We start from the raw sequence: 19,800 nt of genomic DNA, 5'->3' as shown, positions 1-19,800 counted from the left end.
TGAACTTGCATCCTTGCACACTATAATGTGTGCATTTAACCAGGTGTGCCAGCGCCAGGCCCCATATGATTTTTAATTTCAAAAGGAAAAGGGGTCTTACTTTGCTGTGCTTGAAAGGAATTTTTTTTTGTTGTTGTTCCAAACAATGCTCTATGTGGTACCACTTAGGGTTTTCCCATTGACTTTAATGGGAATGTTTCAATCTGCTGTGTACTGTTGCATAATACCAAGAAGGGCATATAGAATAAAGACCAAATTATTCCAGAACAACCATTTTTGTTCACACCACCAACCATTCACAGGGAAGGGCATATACAAGTACAAGATTAGTTCAGCCTCTGCCTCAGGAGACTGCAGGGAGGCTGTATTATCATCATTTAGTGGGAACAACTTTTTAAGTCACATTCATCTACTAATAAAACAAAGCAAAACACAAAATTATCTTACAGATGGTCTTCAAGCCACGTTCCACATTTCCAGAAAACTCACGATCAATACTACTCAAAAAATTTCGATTAGCTATCTGTAAACAGAAGGTATCAAGGTTAAAATGTTTTCATATCTTAAAACAGAATCCAGATCTTCAACAGAAACTGTCCTACCCTAGAATAAGCCTCCATGGTAGCTTTCAGCTGTGGAAAGCTTCTTGTGGCAAGAATCATGTTAAAGCAAGATTCATCGGTCCCAAGTTTCCCTTCACCAGCTTGATACAGACGCTGAGCATCTTCCTGAGCCAACTGATGGTTAACACTCTGGTTCTCATCACGATTCCCCTGCAAAAGAAGAAGGTGAGAACTGGAAGAAAGTGACAGAAGTTCTACTAAAATAATTTTTTTTCTAACCATGTCACTACTTTATTTTATTATTTTTTACCAGAGCACTGCTCAGCTCTGGCTTGTGGTGGTGCTGGGGATTGAAGCTAGTACGTCAGTCTCAGATACGAAAGACTTTTTGTATAACCATTATGCTATACCCCCCACCCCGCCCTTTATTTTAGTATTTATTTTTCTTTTATCAGAACCCTGTTCATCTCTGGCATATAGTGGTACTGGGGGTTGAACCTGAGACCTGGGAGTCTCAGGCTTAAAAGTCTTTCTATAGAATCAGATGCTATCTTCCTCAGTCCTCTAATCATGTCACTCTTATATTTAAAGGGGAAATTCAAAATGAAGGCATAGGGAGTCTGGTGGTAGCACAGCGGGTTAAGCGCACGTGGTGCAAAGCACAAGGATCGGCATAAGGATCCCAGTTTGAGGCCCTGGCTCCCCACCTGTAGGGGAGTTGCTTCACAGGTGGTGAAGCAGGTCTGCAGGTGCCTATCTCTCCCCCTCTCTGTCTTCTCCTCCTCTCTCCATTTCTCTCTGTGCTATCTAACAATGATGACATCAACAATAATAATAACTACAACAGCAAAAAAAAAAAAGGGGGCAGGGAGTCGGGTTGTAGCACTGTGGGTTAAGCGCAGGTGGAGTAAAGCACAAGGACCAGCATTAAGGATCCCAGTTCGAGCCCTGGCTCCCCACTTGCAGAGGAGTCGCTTCACAGGCGGTGAAGCAGGTCTGCAGGTGTCTGTCTTTCTCTCCCCCTCTCTGTCTTCCCCTCCTCTCTCCATTTCTGTCTGTCCTATCCAACAACAACGACAACAACAATAACCACAACAATAAAACAAGAAGGCAACAAAAGGGAATAAATAAATAAAATATTTAAAAAATATTTTAAAAAAACAAGGGCAACAAAAGGGAAAATAAATATAAAAAAATTAATGCATAAAATCTGTTATACATATATTTCATTTTCAAAGAAACTATATTACTTATTGTAACTCCTATTCTATTATACTGCTAGTTTGGGATTATATTATATGACCGTGGTTTAATAAAGTCCTGGGACTTTTTTGTTTGTTTTGTTTTGTTTTGCTATCACTGGGGCTTCACCACTCTGAGCTGATGTTTTCAATATAGCAAGAGGGAGACAGTGGCCTGGGAGGCGGTGCAATGGGAAAGGTGTTTTCAGGGTTTCAAGAGCTAATATAAACTAGACAAAGATTTCTATATACACATACACAGCGTAGAGAAAAATATCAGAGACACAAACTACCACTCAAATGAAGAAACTAAAATTCTCCTTGCTGGGATTTAATATTACACAGTAGACTGAGTTCTTTTTTGTAGTCATTCATGTTATTTAAAAGGTATAAAGAACTTTCTCTTTAAAATTTTTAAAATTATATTTATATATTTATTGGATAGAAACAGCCAGAAATTGAGAGGAAGGGGGAGGGAGAGAGTCAGAGAGACACCTGCAGTTCTGCTTCACCCTGCAGGTGGGGACCAGGGGCTTGAACCTGGGTCCTTGTGCACTGTAACATATGCACTCAACCATGTGTACCACTAACTGGTCCCAGTATGAAGAACTTTCTTTGAACTAAATCTGTATTAGCTGCTCATCTTAAATCACAGAGACTCAAGTAGACTTCCGATTCCGTAAAACCTTAAGGAGGTTAATTTCTGATGCCTTACAAAAAACAGATCTGCAGAAATAAATATGAGTAATTATAAAGAAATTTGTTCACTGAAAAGAAAAAAAATAAATAAATTTTGGGGGTCAGGTGGTAGCGCAGTGGGTTAAACGCAGGTGGCGCGAAGTGCATGGACCAGTATAAGGATCCTGGTTCAAGCCCTGGCTCCCCACCTGCAGGGGGGTTGCTTCATAAGCGATGAAACAGGTCTGCAGGTGTGTCTATCTTTCTCTTCCCCTCTCTGTCTTCCCCTCCTCTCTCCATTTCTCTCTGTCCAATCCAACAACAACTACAACAACAGTAACTACAACAATAAAAAACAACAAGGGCACCAAAAGGGAATAAATAAATATTTAAGAGAGAGAGAGAGAAAGGCCATTTGGGAAACAGCAAAGTTCACTGACTGGTGTGGAGAGAAGTTGAAGGAAGAGATAAGGATAGTAGGAAGAAAAGAAATCGTATATTGAATTCTGTATTGTCGCTCTTACCAATGACAAAATTTCAAGTGTGGCTAAATATTAAAAGGAATAAAGAATGCTCACTGAAAATGGGTGGTTAAGAATGGTCCCTGCACCAACACATTCACTCATACCATACTCACCTGACACATGGATACAAGTAAACGTTCAAAATGTCCTGATGTATCTGATCTAATGTCCTTCTCAAGGTCTCGTCCAAATTCTGATTGATAACATCTTACAATTTCTTGTATTTCTTTATTTGTTCTTGTGCACAAAATTTCAATCAACACACTTTCCTGAGTTCCTGCTCCCTACATAAAATGAAAAAAGGAAGAGTTATACATATTTTAATTTTACCTTACTTGTTTATTACTTATTGGAGAGACGGAAGAGAGAACCACAGCACTCCTCTGGCATCTATACTGCTGGGGACTGAACCTGGGACTTCCTGCTTGAGTCCAATGCCACATCTACTGGGTCACTTAGATGAATTAAAAAGCAAAGCAAAACAAAACAAAACAAAACAAAACAAAACAAACAAAAAATCTTCTGAAAGCAATGAAATCTTCCTGTCCCATGAAATAATTCTTTGGCTTCCACACCCAAAAAAGGTCTATAAATTCAAGATAACATGATGCAATGTACTGGGATTTAGCTGCCACTATAAATTCAGAACCACCATAAATCCTGAGGTTTTTATATTTAAAATAAAATAGTCAAGCTAGAGAAATAGCACAGCTGGCTGAGCAAAGGAATCGCATGGCAGAGGCTGCTGATTTGACCCCCAGCACTGCATACACCAGAGTGGCATTTTTGGATTCTCTCTTCTTCATGTGAAACTATCGATAAAATAAATAGATCTTAAAAATATAAGTAAATGAAACAGTGAAAGTAAATAGCACATAGTACCTTCATTGCATTCCGTAAACTCCAGGCATCATAATATGTAGGCGGCATAAACAGGGCAAGGATCAGTTCTTCCATATTTCCACTGAGCTCTGACTTGAGATCTTTGATTAAATCCTGTTTAATAGCAAAAACAAACTAAGTGTATGCACTCTCCAAATCTTGTTTAAAATTTTTAGAGACGCAAAGTGCAAGGACTGGCTTAAGGATTCCAGTTCGAGCCCCCGGCTCCCCACCTGCAGAGGAGTCGCTTCACAAGCGGTGAAGCAGGTCTGCAGGTGTCTATCTTTCTTTCTCACTCTCTGTCTTCCCCTCCTCTCTCCATTTCTTTCTGTCCTGTCCAACAACAATGACATTAATAACAACTACAAAAAAAAAACAAAAAACCCAAGGGCAACAAAAGGGAATAAATAAATATTTCAAAAAATTAGAGAAAACATGGTAAAATAAAATTGAATTACTTTATATAAAAAAAAAATCCCTAGGAAGTCAGGCGGTAGTAAAGCATGTTAAGTGCAAGGACAGGCTTAAGGATCCCGGTTCGAGCCCCTGGCTCCCCACCTGCAGGGGAGTCACTTTACAAGCAGTGAAGCAGGTCTGCAGGTGTCTATCTCTCCCCCTCTCTGTCTTCCCCTCCTCTCTCCATTTCTCTCTGTTCTATCCAACAATAATAACTACAACAATAAAACAAGAAGGGCAACAAAAGGGAATAAATATTTAAATAAATAAGATTTTTGTAAAAACCCTAAATTTCAAGTCTGAATATTACAATATTAAGTAATAAGTGAACATACATACTTAAAGTTTATTACATGGAATCAGGTTTTTTTTTTAAAGATTTTATTTATTATTAATGAGAAAGATAGGTGAGAGAGAAAGAACCAGACATCACTCTGGTACATGTGCTGCCAGGGATTGAACTCAGGACCTCATGCTTGAGAGTCTAGTGCTTTATCCACTGTGCCACCTCCCGGACCACGGGATCAGGTATATTTTATTCATTCTATCAATAGATGTTAATAATAAAATCCTACTAGAATTCTACTACTGTGCTAGGTACAAAGACATATACAAAATAGAGAATATGCAAATAAAGTGACACACAGATATGTTCTTGGTATAAGAGACCATTCTTGTTATAAGAGGAAGAGTCACCATCAATTTCTTAGATGAAGATAAGATAAACAACAGGCAGTCCGTGCTCCATCATCAGCTAAATAAGAAGCAAATAAATAAACAACAGGAACAGTTAAAACATGTTAGAGAGCTTATAGAAAGGGTTTAATCCAGATCTTGAAGAGTATGTAAAAAATTAGCAAACAGAAAAAACAAGATATTTAATGCAAGAAGGATCACAGCATAGAAGGGCAAGAGGTTCCCATTTATTAAAATCATCTGTGCGTAAGTCAGAAACAGAAGGATGAATATGGGATGATCTCACTCTCAGGCAGAAGTTGAAAAAAAAGATCAGAAAAGAAAACACAAGTAGAACCTGAACTGGAATTGGCGTATCGCACCAAAGTAAAAGACTCTGGGGTGGGTGGGTGGGTGGGGAGAATACAGGTCCATGAAGGATGATAAATGACATAGTGGGGGTTGTATTGTTAAATGGGAAACTGGGGAATGTTATGCATGTACAAACTATTGTATTTACTGTTGAATGTAAAACATTAATTCCCCAATAAAGAAATAAATTTTAAAAAAATCATCTGTGCGATTTTTCTTTAAAAAGATCGTTGCTCTTGAGCACAAATACACAGAGGTTTCTATGAGTGTGTATGTCTGTGTGGTGTAGGAGAATAAATACAGGGTCTTGTGCACCCCTGAATCAACTTTTTTCTTCTTTGCCTCCAGGGTTATCTCTGGGGCTTGGTGCCTGCACTGGGAATCCACTGCTCCTGGCAGCCATCTTTCTTTCCATTGTTATTGTTTCTGTTATTATTGTTGCTGGATCTGACAGAGAGAAACTGAGAGAGGAGGGGAAGGCAGAGAGGAGAGCAAGACACCCGCAGACCTGCTTCACTGCTTGTGAAGCAATTCCCCTGCAGGTGGGGAGCCGGGGCTGGAACCGAGATCCTTGCACAGGTCCTTGCACTACTGTGTGTGCTTAGCCCGGTGTGCTACCACCCGGTCCTCCCAACTTTTTTCATTCTCTTAATTTAGGAAGGCGGAAAAGAAGGCAGAGAGGTGGAGACAGACAGATGCCGGGATAGCCTGAGGGTACTTCTTCCCCAGCTAGTGCTCTCTGGGTTGGAGAGAACTCAACTGGAGCCGATCTAGGCTGCTGTGTGGGAGAGGGATCAGGAACTCGTGCTGCACTAACTTCGCAGGAGATACACTCTGGAACCCTCGGAGCCAGAAAGCAATTTCCAAGTGTCTTTAATCAGAAGAGCAGCTGTTTTTACACTCTCCAAGTAGGGTGGAAACAGGATGTGACATAGAGGGTGGAGCGAAAAGTGACTGGTGGAAGATCAGGGTGTGACAAGGAGAGGATCAGGGTGTGACAAGGAGAGGGGGTGGAGCAGGTGAGAATTCTACCACTAACCCACCAATGCCCTGGAGGGAGTGTGGTGCTTTATGTAAATGTAAAAGTGATTTATGTAAATAGACCAAAGCTTTGAATGGGATTAAATCTATCCCTATATAGGCATATGGTTAAGCAGAAGCCAGGGGGAGCTGGCATACTATCCAACATCTCCCCCTTTCTTTTTAACTATTTGCCATAGTATCAGGAGTGTGGGGCACTTTGTGAGGCAGGGAGACTGATAAGAGGCACACTTTTGGGGGTTCTACTGTCCCTCCTTGCTCAACCTCTCCATAGAGAGAGAGACTAACAGGATTGACACACCCCTCAGACTCAAGCCCTTCCAAGCTCAACCATATCCTCACAATTCCCCAACATCTCCCTCTTACTTAATGGCCATATATAACTGGGTCAATGTCTGTAAAAGGCTTCATCTCTGTCAGGGGAATAGCAGTGTAGGGGTGAACAGAAACCTGCTGGGAAGAAAGCAGAATGATAGCGTGTAAGTGTCTTCAAAAAGAACTAGCACAAGACAGGGAGGGATAAGTAAGAGTAGCAAGAGACAGAGTGAGCCTGGTGGGTGGAGGAGTGGGGGCCTGATAAGCCGAGGGGCTAGAGGGGTGATCTGGCATTGCAAAATCCCGAGTCAGCTGGCGGAAAGTTCTATGAACTGCTACAGTCATTCTTCAAGAAGTCCAGCAGTATAAAGGGAGTGTCCAGCAAGTTCTATAGAAGCATCAGTTCAATGTCAACGGCCAGGAAATAAATGCCACACGTCTATCTTGATGGAGGAGGACAGCCACTGGAACTTTTCTTCTCTGCAGAGAGTGACCTGGAACCGCCAAAACATGATGGGCGAAACAGAAGCAGGAAGAGCAGACACCGATGGTTGAGAGAAAGGCAGTAGGAAAGTCTTGTCCTTTGGAATCTGTGAATCAGGTTCTCCAGATCGTGTCAGGTCACATCATGGGTTTCGGGGGATGGCTGTAATTGTGGGTGATGTCAGAGGTCAAGGGTCCAAGATGGATTTCTGGGGATTCTATATGAGCAGATGCTTCTTTATGCGAAGGCTTGTCATAGCTGTAGTCAATTACTTATGAAAAAACTTTGTAACAAATTAGAAGTTTACTACAATTGATAACTCAATGATTATAATTGGTTTAGGTATCTTTATAATTTTGTGTAAAGGCCATCTTATGTGACCTCATGTAGCAGTCTCTATAGAGCAAAATTTTCATACCAAATTTAAGTCACGTATATTGATTCTTAACTATTTTTATATTGGGTTTTTAAGCAAACTCAGGTTACTAGAGTTAACACATTTTAGTGACAATTTTTTTTTTTTGGTACATTTATAATATCAGATTGATGCCAAATTTGTTGTGGATTAATTTCCACAAGATAGCTTACAGGACATTTTTAGGGGCCCTCCAAAAATGTCCTGTATAGAGGATTTGTATTTTAACTTAGGAGATGATGAATTGTCACATTAAATATTTAGAGTTTTACCTTAAACACTCAGTTACTTTAATGAATTGATTTTACCTCTTCTCGTAAGAATGTAGCTTCGAAGTTACAATTTAACCGTTAAGTTAATGTTTACCAAACTTGAAACACACATATTAAACATACAGTTTATAACACACAGGAGGAGAAAAACTTGTAAATAAGACATATCATTTCAAATGCGAATTTAGATCTACTGTCATAGTTGAACCATCTTTACTCACACAGTTTAAGACTAAAAATTTCATATTTATATCAAGACTTAAAAAAGAAATCAAAAAGGGAAATGAACAATTTTTGGACTGTTTCTGGACCTCTCCAGAAACCATGGCTGCGTCCAGCCGTTTTATATAAAGTCAGTTAACTTTCAGAGTACTCTGAGCACAATGGGTTGTACAAAAATTTTGGTCACTCAACTCACTCAATTTTTTTTTTTTTTTTTTTACTCACTCACTCACTCACAAAACACAACTGGCTAGTCATAGCATAAGACATTCAGGTGGGGGGGAAGAGTTCTGTGAATCATATATATATATATTTTTTGATTCTGCCATGCTGTATTATGGATCCTGGGGTGCATCCTATGGCCAGTCCTCTTGCAGCCAGTCTTCTTGCAGTGTTTCTTGTTCTTCAGGGATATCAGCGCCATCATGTGGGTATTGCCGGACATGGCGGGCAGGAACCCAAACAGGCTTGGAGTAATTTTGTGGAAAAATGCATGCTAAACCCCTCCCCATAGTCAACAGGGGGTCAGGTCCTTTCCAGATTTTTATCAAGTGGGTCTTTCCATTTGACTTTAATAGCTGAGAGGGTGGGTGGTGTTTGCCAATGAAGAATAATAGGAGGTTGGTCTGAGTTTTTGTAAATATTAAAGAGATTTAATGTAGTTAAGGCTTTTGCCAGCTGGATATTGGGGGGGTACATTTCCCCTTTTTCTTTATTTAATTGAGCCTTAAGAGTTTGATGGGCCCTCTCAACAATGCCTTGTCCCTGTGGATTATACGGAATGCCTGTAGTATGAGTAATGTTCCAGAGGGAACAAAAATCTTTAAATTGTTTGCTGGTAAAAGCAGGTCAATTATCTGTTTTAAGAAGAGGTAAGCCCATTACAGCAAAACAGGAGAGCATATGGCTTATAAGCTTTTTTGAGTTTTCTCCAGTCTGAGCTGTAGCCCACATAAACTTAGAGAAGGTATCAATTGAGACAAACACATATTTTTGTTTGCCAAAGTTGGGTATGTGGGTAACATCAATTTGCCAAAGAGCGTTGGCTTTTAAACCTCGAGGATTAACCCCCAGAGTTTGAATAGCAGGTGTTTTGATTAGACCAGAATGATGTCTGGTTCTTTCTCCCTCTCAGCCTGTCTTTCTCATGAATAAATAAATAAATTCTTAAAAAAAAAAAAAAAAAAAACAGAAGAAGAAGAAATGGAGTGGGCATAAGTGGAATCTAGAGATCTGATTTACATGAACTTGCCAAAAAAAAAAAAAAAACAAACAGGAGCAAGCAAACTGTCAGACTTATAAGAACTCTGGTGGTGATCTCTGGGAGGTGGGGGGTGGGGACACATAACTTTGGTGGTGGGTGTGGTGTGGAACTGTATTTTGTAATTTTACAATTGTACCAAACTATTAGTAACAACAACAACAACAACAACAAACAGAAGAAAAAGTGGAGTGGGAAATGATACTAAGTACCAAGAATAAGCAGGAGCTATAGTAAGTCCTAGAATTCATTTTTTAAATCTTTTTTTAAATATTTATTTATTCCTTTTTGTTGCCCATGTTGTTGTTGTTGTTGGATAGGACAGAGAGAAATGGAGAGAGATGGGGAAGATGCAGAGGAGGAGAAAAAGATAGACACCTGCAGACCTGCTTCACTGCCTGTGAAGCAACTCCCCTGCAGGTGGGGAGCCGGGGGCTTGAACTGGGATCCTTCAGTTGGTCCTTGCGCTTTGCGCCACGTGTGCTTAACCCGCTGTGCTACTGCCCAATCTTTTTTTAAAATATTTATTTCAACAAGGGCAACAAAAGGGAATAAATAAATAAAATTTAAAAAAATCTTTATTTATTGGATAGAGACAGCCAGAAATTGAGAGAAGAGGGAGAGATGGAAAGGGGGAGAGACAGAGAGACCCCTGCAGTCCTGCTTCACCACTCGTGAAGCTTTCCCCCAGCAGGTGGGGACCAGGGGCTTGAACTCGAGTCCTTGTGCACTGTAATGTGTGCACTCAACCAGGTGTGCCACTGCCTGGCCCCAAATTCTTTTTTTTTTTCAATTGGAGGATTAATGGTTTACAGTAAGTACAGTTGTTGATACATGTGCAAAATTTCTGTTTTTTGCAAAACGTTTTCACCCCCAACCTAGGTCCCCCTCTCCCATCATGCACCAGGACCTGAACACTACCCCCACCCCCAGCCGGGTCCTTTAATTCTACTGTAAGGAACATAAGACTTAGAACAAAGCATTATTAATCATGACTACACCAAATCTACTTTTTACTAAAAATCTATCACTTGCCAAACATAGTATAAAGACAACTCTAAGATTAAAAAGGGTTTTAGTGAATAAATAGTGAGGATTACAGCTCCTAAAGTCTGGTTGCCTCTACTTTGTATCACTAGAACAACTAAAAAGTTAGTCTCCAACTTGACATGGATGTTGAGTCTACAGGCCACTCATTATAGTCATACCTGAAAAAGAAAAACAACAATAAAACCCAAAACATACCTTGCCATACATGGTCTTAAAAGCTGCTTTAATTTGTTGCCTTTGATCATTGGAACGGGTGGACACAACATCCACTATTGCCTGCTCATCTGTCCCTGGAAGAAGCATCCAAACATATGTAAGTTAAGCCTGTGCGAGATGCTTCTTGGAGATAATGCTTAGATACTAACATGGTGCATGATGCCAAATTAAATGGAAGTATGTGCACAAAAGCTGAAATACAAACTTAATTTGTGACAAACAGATCCTTTATTTTTACTTTAGACTCAATCATTTGAATTAATTAATTAATTACCCTTTAGGATTATTGCTGGGGCTTGGTGCCAGCACAACAAACCCACTCCTTCTGGCAGATGTTTTTCCCTTTCCTCCCCTTATTTTATTTGCTAGAACAGAGAGAAATTGAGATGGGAGGGGAAGACAGAGAGGGAGAAAGACAGAAACCTGTAAATCTGCTTCACTACTTGTGAAGCAGGGGCTCGAACCCAGGTCCCTGCTCATGGTACTATGTGCACTTAACCAGGTGTACCACCACCCGGCCCCCTTCACTTTAATTTATCATAAGACAAAAAATCTGTTTTTCTTACCAAAACCCTTCATTGCTTTACGAAGAATTTCTGCATCTCTTGAGGCATTAAAATTGGAAGCTGGTCGAATTGTCCCTTGTGTTCCCTGAGTCACTGCAGCAGGCTGCGAACAAGAGGTTTAAAATACAAGTCAAGGGGGCTGGGTGGTGGTGCACCTGGTTGAGCGCACATGTTACAATGCATAAGGACCCAGGTTTGAGCCCCCAAGCCCCACCTGCAGGGGGAAAGCTTTATAAGTGGTGAAGCAGTGCTGCAGGTATCTCTCTGTCTCTCTATCTTCCCCTCCCCTCTTGATTTCTAATGGTCTCTATCCAACAAACAAATAAAGATAATTAGAGAATAAATAAATAAATAAACCTAAATAAATAAATAAAATACAAGTTAGTCTTGTGGCTATCATTTTGCAATTGCACACACATCAGAACATCATATTGTATACCTAAAAGTAACATAACATTATATGCCAATTATATTTTAATAAAACTTGGAACAAATATGAAAAAAATGTTTAACTTCAATTAAAAAAATACAATGCTAGAGTATTACTATAACATACTGGAGTATTGGGAAAATCATGCTGCATTTTTGCATAGAAAAACAGAAAAATACATTAAGACTTTTCTGACAACCTAATACCCTCCCCTTCTATACTTTTCAAAGTATCCTAGGTCTGTTAATAAACGAAATACAGCCAATCTGACTTCCCTGGGCAGAGGACCTCACCAATGTGTGTTGGAACCCCACCTCTCCAGAGCCCTGTCCCACTAGGGAAAGATAGAAACAGGCAGGAAGTATGGATCGACCTGCCAATGCCCATCTCCAGCAGGTAAGCAATTACAGAAGCCAGACCTTCCACCCTCTGCACCCCATAATGATTTTGGGTCCACAGTCCCAGAGGGATAAAGAATAAGAAAGATGAGGGCTGGGCAATAGTGTGCCGGGTTAACTGCACATAATATGAAGCACAAGGACCCGCACAAGACCCTGTTCAAGCTCATGGCTCCCCACCAGCAGGGGATGGGGTTCCTTTGCAAGCAGTAAAGCAGGTCTGCAGGTATCTTTCTCTCCCTCTCTCTATCTCCCCGACCTCTCAATTTCTCTCTGTCATATACAATAAATAAATAAATAAATAAATAAATAAATAAATAAATAAATAAATGCCTTCTTGGAGCAGTGGATTCGTAGCGCTGGCACCAACCTTTGTGATAACCCTGGAGGCCAAAAAAAAAGAAAGAACGAAAAAAAAAAGAATAGGAAAGCTTCCAATGGAGGGGATGGGATGGAGAACTCTGGTGGTGGGAATTGTGTGGAATTGTCCTCCTCTTTTTTTTTTTTTTTTATCTTTGTGCACTACCTTTATAGAATAAATTCCATATCACATTTAGATGATATACACTGTTCTATTTTTAGTTTGCAGTTCTACCAAAGGGGCTACAGACTGAAAGGCAGAAAACCTGAATCCCAGTTTTGCCTGTGCTCTCAAGCAAATCAGAGCGAGGCAGGAAAGATTTTGTACTTGATGACTCATTCTATAATCAAAGAAACTAAGTTAGGCAACTTCTGATCTCCCTTATAATTTAAATTGAAGGCTGCTTTAAATAGCCAGTGCTCTGCAGATATGATCTAAAAGTACAAAGTGCTGTTCAGCTCTTAGATGCTGCCATTTTTTTTAAGGGGGTGACAATGCTTTTACTTTTCTTTTTTTGTAATTCCTCATTGGGGGATTAATGGTTTGCAGTCAACAGTAAATAGTCTGTACATGTGTAACATTTCTGTTTTTCACATTTCCATTCAGTCCCCACTAGGTCCTCCTCTGCCATCATGTTCCAGGACCTGAACCCTCCCCTCCACCCCAGTCTTACTTTGGTGCAATACATCAGTTTGTACCACTCTTATCCTACTGTCTAGTCGATCATTATTAAATCAATAAAAAAGAAGGGTCAGGTGGTGGTGCATCTGGTTGAGCGCACATGTTACAATGTGCAAAGACCTGGGTTCAAGCTCCTTGTCCCCACCTGCAGGGGGAAAGCTTTGCAAATGGTGCAGTGCCACAGGTGTCTCTCTGTCTGTCTGTCTGTCTCTCTCTCTATATATATCAGCCCCTTCCCTCTAGATTTCTGGCTGTCTCTATCCAATAAATAAAGATAATTAAGAATTTAAAAAGAAAGGAAGGAAGGAAGGAAGGAGAAAGGAAAGAAGGAAGGAAGGAAAGAAGGAAGGGAGGAAGGAAGGAAGGGAGGAAGGAAGGAAGGGAGGAAGAAAGAAAGAAAGAAAGAAAGAAAGAAAGAAAGAAAGAAAGAAAGAAAGAAAGAAAGAAAATGGGGCCAGGTGGTGGCATACCTGGTTGAGCACACATGTTAAAATGCACAAAGAACCAGGTTTGAGCCCCCAGCTCCCACCTGCAGGGGAAAGCTTTATGAGTGGCAAAGCAGTGTTGCAGGTGTCTCTCTGTCTCTATCCCTATCACCCCTTTCCCTCTCAATTTCTGGCTGTCTCTATCCAATAAATAAAGATAATAAATAATTATAAAAGAAAGAAGTAAATACAAAGTAAAAAAGATCCTGGGAAGCGGGGCAGTGGAAATAAATATGTTTTTTTTTTTAAAAAAAACCTATTCTGGGAGTCGGACGGTGGCTCAGCGGGTTAAGTGCACGTGGTGCAAAGCGCAAAGACCGGCATAAGGATCCCGGTTCGAGCCCCCGGCTCCCCACCTGCAGGGGAGTCACTTCACAGGCGGTGAAGCAGGTCTGCAGGTGTCTGTCTTTCTCTCTCCCTCTCTGTCTTCCCCTCCTCTCTCCATTTCTCTCTGTCCTGTCATCAATAATTATATCAATGTTAAACAACAAGGGCAATGAAAGGGAAAACAAACAAAGAAATAAGAAAAAAAGATAAATTTAAAAAAAACTATTCCATTTTTCATCTAGGGAAAATAGTTTGGTGTTATTATTTGTTGAGGTCTAAGTTTGAAGAGAATCTTTATCATAAACACTATCATTCCCTAGGCATTCTAATGAATTCAAAGAAACCAGTCTGTGTTCTTAAAGCCAAAACTAGGGGAAAATTCTCAGTAAAACAAGTTCTATACTATCTGCTACCAAAGTGCTACTCTTGTCATTTGATTCCAATCTTTCTATTGAAAAACTGCCATAAGTTAAGAGTTGGGTCAATCAGAAGGACCTCCCTAGCCCAGCTGCCTACACAAGACAGACATTTTCATTCTACACTTCACACACACACACACACACACACACACACACACACACACACACACACACACACTGACTGTCACTCTCTATCAGAGGATGCTCAGTGAGAGTTCACTTAGCACAAGCCCATCTATTTCACTTCGATCTAAAAACTCTGACATTCTATCGCTTTTTTAATGTCCACTTACTGGTTTCTATTTTATTTAAGGGTGGTAACTGTTATACAAAATAATGTGTGTGTATATCTTCTCTTTAGGACTTAATGTTTAAGACTATTTTATATTCAGCAGTCTTGGAGGTGGTACATTAGATGAAGTACTCAACTCCCAGAAGTGGAGTCCCGAGTTCAATCCCTAGCATCACATATACCAGAGTCATGTTCTCTCTTTCACTAATAAATGTATTTATTATTTTTTAATTTATTCATTTATACCAAAGCACTGCTTAGCTCTAGCTTACGATGATAACGGGAATGAACCTGGGAATTTCTGAGTCTCAGGCATGAAAATCATTTTTACATAATCATTATGGTATTTTTCCACCCAAATAAATCTTTTTGAGGGATATCTTTAAAAAAATTTTTTTTAAATATTTATTTATTTATTTATTTATTCCCTTTTGTTGCCCTTGTTGTTTTATTGGTGCAGTTATTACTGTTGTTGTTATTGATGTCATCATTGTTGGATAGGACAGAGAGAAATGGAGAGAGGAAGGGAAGACAGAGGGGGGGAAAGAAAGATAGACACCTGCAGACCTGCTTCACCACCTGTGAAGCGACTCCCTTGCAGGTAGGGAGCCGGAGGCTCGAACCGGGATCCTTACGCCGGTCCTTGCACTTTGTACCACCTGTGCCTAACCTGCTGCCCTACCTCCCGACTCCCAAGGGATATCTTATATTCAACCATAAAATGATTGTTTCCAAATTATAGGTATGTTCAATATAAACTAAAATAAAAGTTCTCAAAATTATATAAATAGCTACCGTTTTGTAATGACTAAAAATCAATTTCAACAATACAAAAAGATTGTAGCAAAGTCTTACTGCCTTGGAGGAATAGCATTTATTCTACCAGCAAAACAGCACTGTGGAGTCGGGAGAACTGGGACTACTCACAACTCAGCCTTTCACAACTCAGCCTTTCACTGTGTGACCTTAGACAAGTTATTTAATTTCCTTGAGTCTAAGTTCATCAAATAAAGTAGCCCTTTCTTTTTGTTTTAACTTATTATTTATTTATTATTGGATAGAAACAAAGAGAAATTGAGAAGGGAGGGGGAGACAGAAAGATAAAGAGACAGGGAGACACCTGCAGCCCTACTTCACTACTTATAAAGCTTTCCCCCAGGAGGTGGGTACCAGGGGCTTGAACCTAGGTCCTTGTGCACTGTAATGTGCACATTTAACCAAGTGCACCACCCCTGGCCCCAAGTAATGCTTTCTTTTCCAATATTATAATCCTTCTCCACCCCAGCCTAGTAAAAAGTCTGAACATTTTAGATCTTGGTGGGGGAGGTCACATAATGCTTTTGCAAATATATATATATATATATATATATATATATATATATATTTTTTTTTTTTTTTTTTTTTTTTTCAAGCTTGAGGCTTCAAAATCCCAGGTTCAATCCCTTCCACCAGAGTTAAGCAGAGCTAGGCAGTGTTCTGGTGAAGAAAAGAAAAAAAAGGAGGGCCAGGTGGTGGCACACTTGGTTAAGTGCATATAGCACTATGCACAGGGATGCGCACAAGGATACGGGTTCAAGCCCCCACTCCCCATCTGCAGAGGAGACACTTCACAAGCTGCAAAGCAAGTCTGCAGGTGTCTTTCTCTCTCCCTCTATCTGCCTCTCCTCTCTCAAGTTTTCTCTGTCCTATCTAATAAAATGGGAAAAAGAAGGCCACCAGGAGCAGTGGATTCACAGTGCCAGCACTGAGCTCCAGTGATAACCCTGGAGGCAAAAAAAGAAAAGAAAAAAAAAAAAGAATAGAAAGTGAAGAGATCTTGGGGCCGGGTGGTGGCGCACCTGGTTGAGCGCACATGTTACAATTCGAAAAGACCCAGGTTCGAGTCCCCAGTCCCCACCTGCAGGGGAAAAGTGTCACGAGTGGTGAAGCAGTGCTGCAGGTGTCTCTCTCTCTCTCTCTCTCTCTCTCTCTTCCTCTCTATCCCTACCCCCTTCCCTCTTGATTTCTGGCTGTCTCTATCAAATAAATAAAGATAATAATAAAAAAATTTTAATAATAAAAAAGAAAGTAAAGAGATCTTTATGAATAGACAGCATGAAAATAAATGAGAAAATTGAAATAAAGGTAAGCATAAAAATATGTTGCTTATGTTTCAAGTTGCGGGCATAGAAAAGAATTAACAAAAAATGTAAATTAAAACAAAAGCAACATTAAAATAAGGAGCTATACAGCTGGGAGATACACATGAGGCTCCCAGCTTGATTCCTGGCACCACATGTACCACAGGAATAGTGCTTTGGTTTCTCATATGAAATAAACAAACTAAATCTTCAAATAAATAGCATATGGAATATACATTGACAAAGCAAAGATTTGACATATGGGAAGAATCAATTTAACAGATATGATTTGGTTACCATGCTTTTAGCCCTGCCAACAACTACTGGAACACAAAGATAAAACAGAAACAGCTGAGTCCTCAAGAAATTGTTGAGAGACAAATATCTGAGAATCATAAACAAATGAAGGCACACATAGAGGACCTAGTGACTACTGAACATTAGAAAACCTTACTCACTTCACTGCTACACTCCACAGAAAAAGGAGAGAAAACAGGATAGGAGGGAGAGGATTCTGTATCAATCTGAAAGAAGAGTGGAAAGTTATAAAGGTAAAAATGGAAAGCAAAACCACATTTCTTAAGACAGTGTCAGAAGTACCAATCACCCAGTCCCCCAAGTTCACTGGTAACTGCCACTAAAGGGGAGGGAAAAGAACTACACTAAATCTAGAAGCTCTAGTGGGCCTTCTGGAAAAGTTAGGGAGACCATCACCAGTGAGAAAAGACCTCACGCTTGTCTGATCAAAGTCATCAGGACACTACTAAAGCAAATGGACCAAAGAGGACAGGGAGTGATAAAAAGCTAAAATGCAGGCTGTGCAAACCGAGGGCCCCAGGTTTGATCATCAGCACCACATAATGGTGCTCTGTTCTCCCTCTCTCATTAAGTAAGTCAATCTTCACTTTAAAAAAGTGTAAGAGTACAGCTAGAGAGGAGGTATAGCTCAGGGCAGTACAGCTCAGGGCTCGCGTGCAGGAGACTCTGGCTTTAAACCCCAGGCACTGTGTATGTGAACATGAAGTTCTGGCTCTCTCTCTCATTAAGAAATATTTATCTTAATCTTGTCTGTATCTTTTTTTTCTTTTTTTTTTAAGGTAAGAACAAAAATACCTGACTAGGGTAAGGAACTTGTCCCCCAGAATACTGTGAAGGCATCTGTCCTCCAGGATAGCCACCTACATGTTAAAGAAAACAAATAGGAAACAGATCTTACATGATTCATATTTTTCAAAACAGCATTATTATGAGTGAGAACATTCAGTATGATAAATTTTAATATTATAATTTACTGAACCTAACTTTGGTCAAGAAAATCTTTAATATTTCATATCTTACATAATTTCTTAACAAAAACTACTTCTTCCCCCCATGCACTTTTTTTTTTTCTTAATACTTGAACCAGATTACATTCTGAAACCATCTGGAAAGAATGTCAGCACAGTTCTGGGGGTTGTTTCATTTGTGATAAAAGGCCAGAGAACTTCCTGAAGACTTTGCTTTTGAATTTATTTCCATATTACTGATTAGACTTTTTCACCAAATTAATACATTTCACAAAACATATATTTAAAATTACTTATGGAAGTACTTACAGAATGTTTACTCTATGAGAAGTACTTATGTAAAGCTTATAAAACTATAAATGCTCCCCCCCCCCCCCCCCAGAGCTCTGCTCAGCTCTGGCTAATGGTTGTGCTGGGGATTGAACCTGGGACTTTTGGTATCCCAGGCATGAAAGGCTTTTTGCATAATTGTTACACTATCTTCCATGCCCTAGATGTTTACTTAAGACCATCTGAAGCAGTGGTAAGTGAAACATTTAAACTATCCTGCTACTGAATGGATGAACAGTGGGTACCTACCAGGTAGTGGGACCTGTGCCGGGCCACCACCATAAGTTTGTGAGGGTGGCTGTGGATACCCACCAAATCCTGCTCCACCTGGTGGGGCTCCAAATGGTTGTCCTGGAGAAGCAAGAGAAAAGGAAAAATAAGCCATATTGACAGTTCTCATGACTGAAAACTTTGGAAAGGTATCTACTAATAGTGGGGAAATGTGCTACTAATGCTGTAACAACCGTTCTTTCTCATATAAATCCAGTCGCTCATCAACTCTTTCCCCATTATTCTTTGCTTTATTCATCTTGCTTGACAACCTGCAAGTTACACAAGTGCCTTTTTTTTTTCCTCCAGGGTTATCTCTGGGGCTCACTGCCTGCACTACAAATCCACTGCTCCTGGAGGCCATTTTCCCCATTTTGTTGCCCTTATTATTATTGTTATTGTTGCCATTGCTGTTGTTGGATAGGACAGAGACAAATAGGGGGGGGAATTGGGGGGAGGAGAAAGACAGACACCTGCAGATCTGCTTCACCACTTATGAAGCAACCTCCCTGCAGGTGGGGAACCGGGAGCTCAAACCAGGATCCTTATGCCGGTCTTTGAGCTTTGCTCCATGTGTGCTTAACTCACTGCGCTACCGCCCAGCCCCCAGAAGTGCAATTTTTTTTTAACCTTTAGACAAAGATATCTTGAAAATTATAGTCATGCCTATTAAAGTATATTAGTCAGTTGTTAAAATTACAAAAAATTCAAGCAAACTATTATATATTGATCCTTTATTACCATTTGATTTATTCTAGTCCCTTTCACAACAAAATTTTGCAAGTGCCGCCAGCTTTCAAGACCCCCTGAGAAGCTTCATCCCTCTACCTGGCTAGCTAGGTCCACACTACTTAAGGTAGAGGGTAGCCTAAAAGCAACTCTAGTCTCACAGAAAACAAGAAGAAAAAGTCCTACAGCAGCCCTAAATCATCACCAACTAACTCCGAGACCCATAACTCACCTCCAGGGTAGGATGGAGCGCCCCCTGGTGGTGGAGCACCAGGATAGCCTCCAGGGGCTGGATAACCTCCTGGGGCTGGGTAGCCCCCAGCTCCAGGATAGCCACTTGGTGCAGGCGGGTAGGCACCTCCTCCCATTGGAGGAAAGCCAGTTGGATAAGGATACTGACCAGGAGGGGGGAAAGATGACTCCTGACCTGCAGGCTGAA

At 40.3% G+C, this 19,800-nt stretch overlaps 1 protein-coding gene across 3 annotated transcripts in view; it reads right to left on the bottom strand.

The window, feature by feature from the left end:
• The window catches only part of ANXA7 (annexin A7), a 32,083-nt gene that overhangs the window by 3,370 nt on the left and 8,913 nt on the right, over positions 1–19,800 (bottom strand). For 2 of the 3 annotated variants that reach the window (XM_060175796.1, XM_060175814.1), the window contains exons 3-12: positions 19,594–19,795; positions 18,612–18,713; positions 17,860–17,924; positions 17,205–17,270; positions 11,234–11,336; positions 10,647–10,741; positions 3,889–4,002; positions 3,120–3,290; positions 603–773; positions 448–523 (exon numbers count right to left, since the gene is read on the bottom strand). In XM_060175796.1, coding sequence (XP_060031779.1) covers positions 448–523; positions 603–773; positions 3,120–3,290; positions 3,889–4,002; positions 10,647–10,741; positions 11,234–11,336; positions 17,205–17,270; positions 17,860–17,924; positions 18,612–18,713; positions 19,594–19,795 — 1,165 coding nt within the window. The remainder of the gene's footprint in view (positions 1–447; positions 524–602; positions 774–3,119; positions 3,291–3,888; positions 4,003–10,646; positions 10,742–11,233; positions 11,337–17,204; positions 17,271–17,859; positions 17,925–18,611; positions 18,714–19,593; positions 19,796–19,800) is intronic. The other variant, XM_060175865.1, reaches the window with a different exon arrangement.

This window comes from Erinaceus europaeus, chromosome 1, assembly GCF_950295315.1.
Source record: "Erinaceus europaeus chromosome 1, mEriEur2.1, whole genome shotgun sequence".
In the NCBI taxonomy this organism is placed as follows: Eukaryota; Metazoa; Chordata; class Mammalia; order Eulipotyphla; family Erinaceidae; genus Erinaceus; species Erinaceus europaeus.
This window is presented reverse-complemented; position numbering and strand designations above follow the sequence as displayed.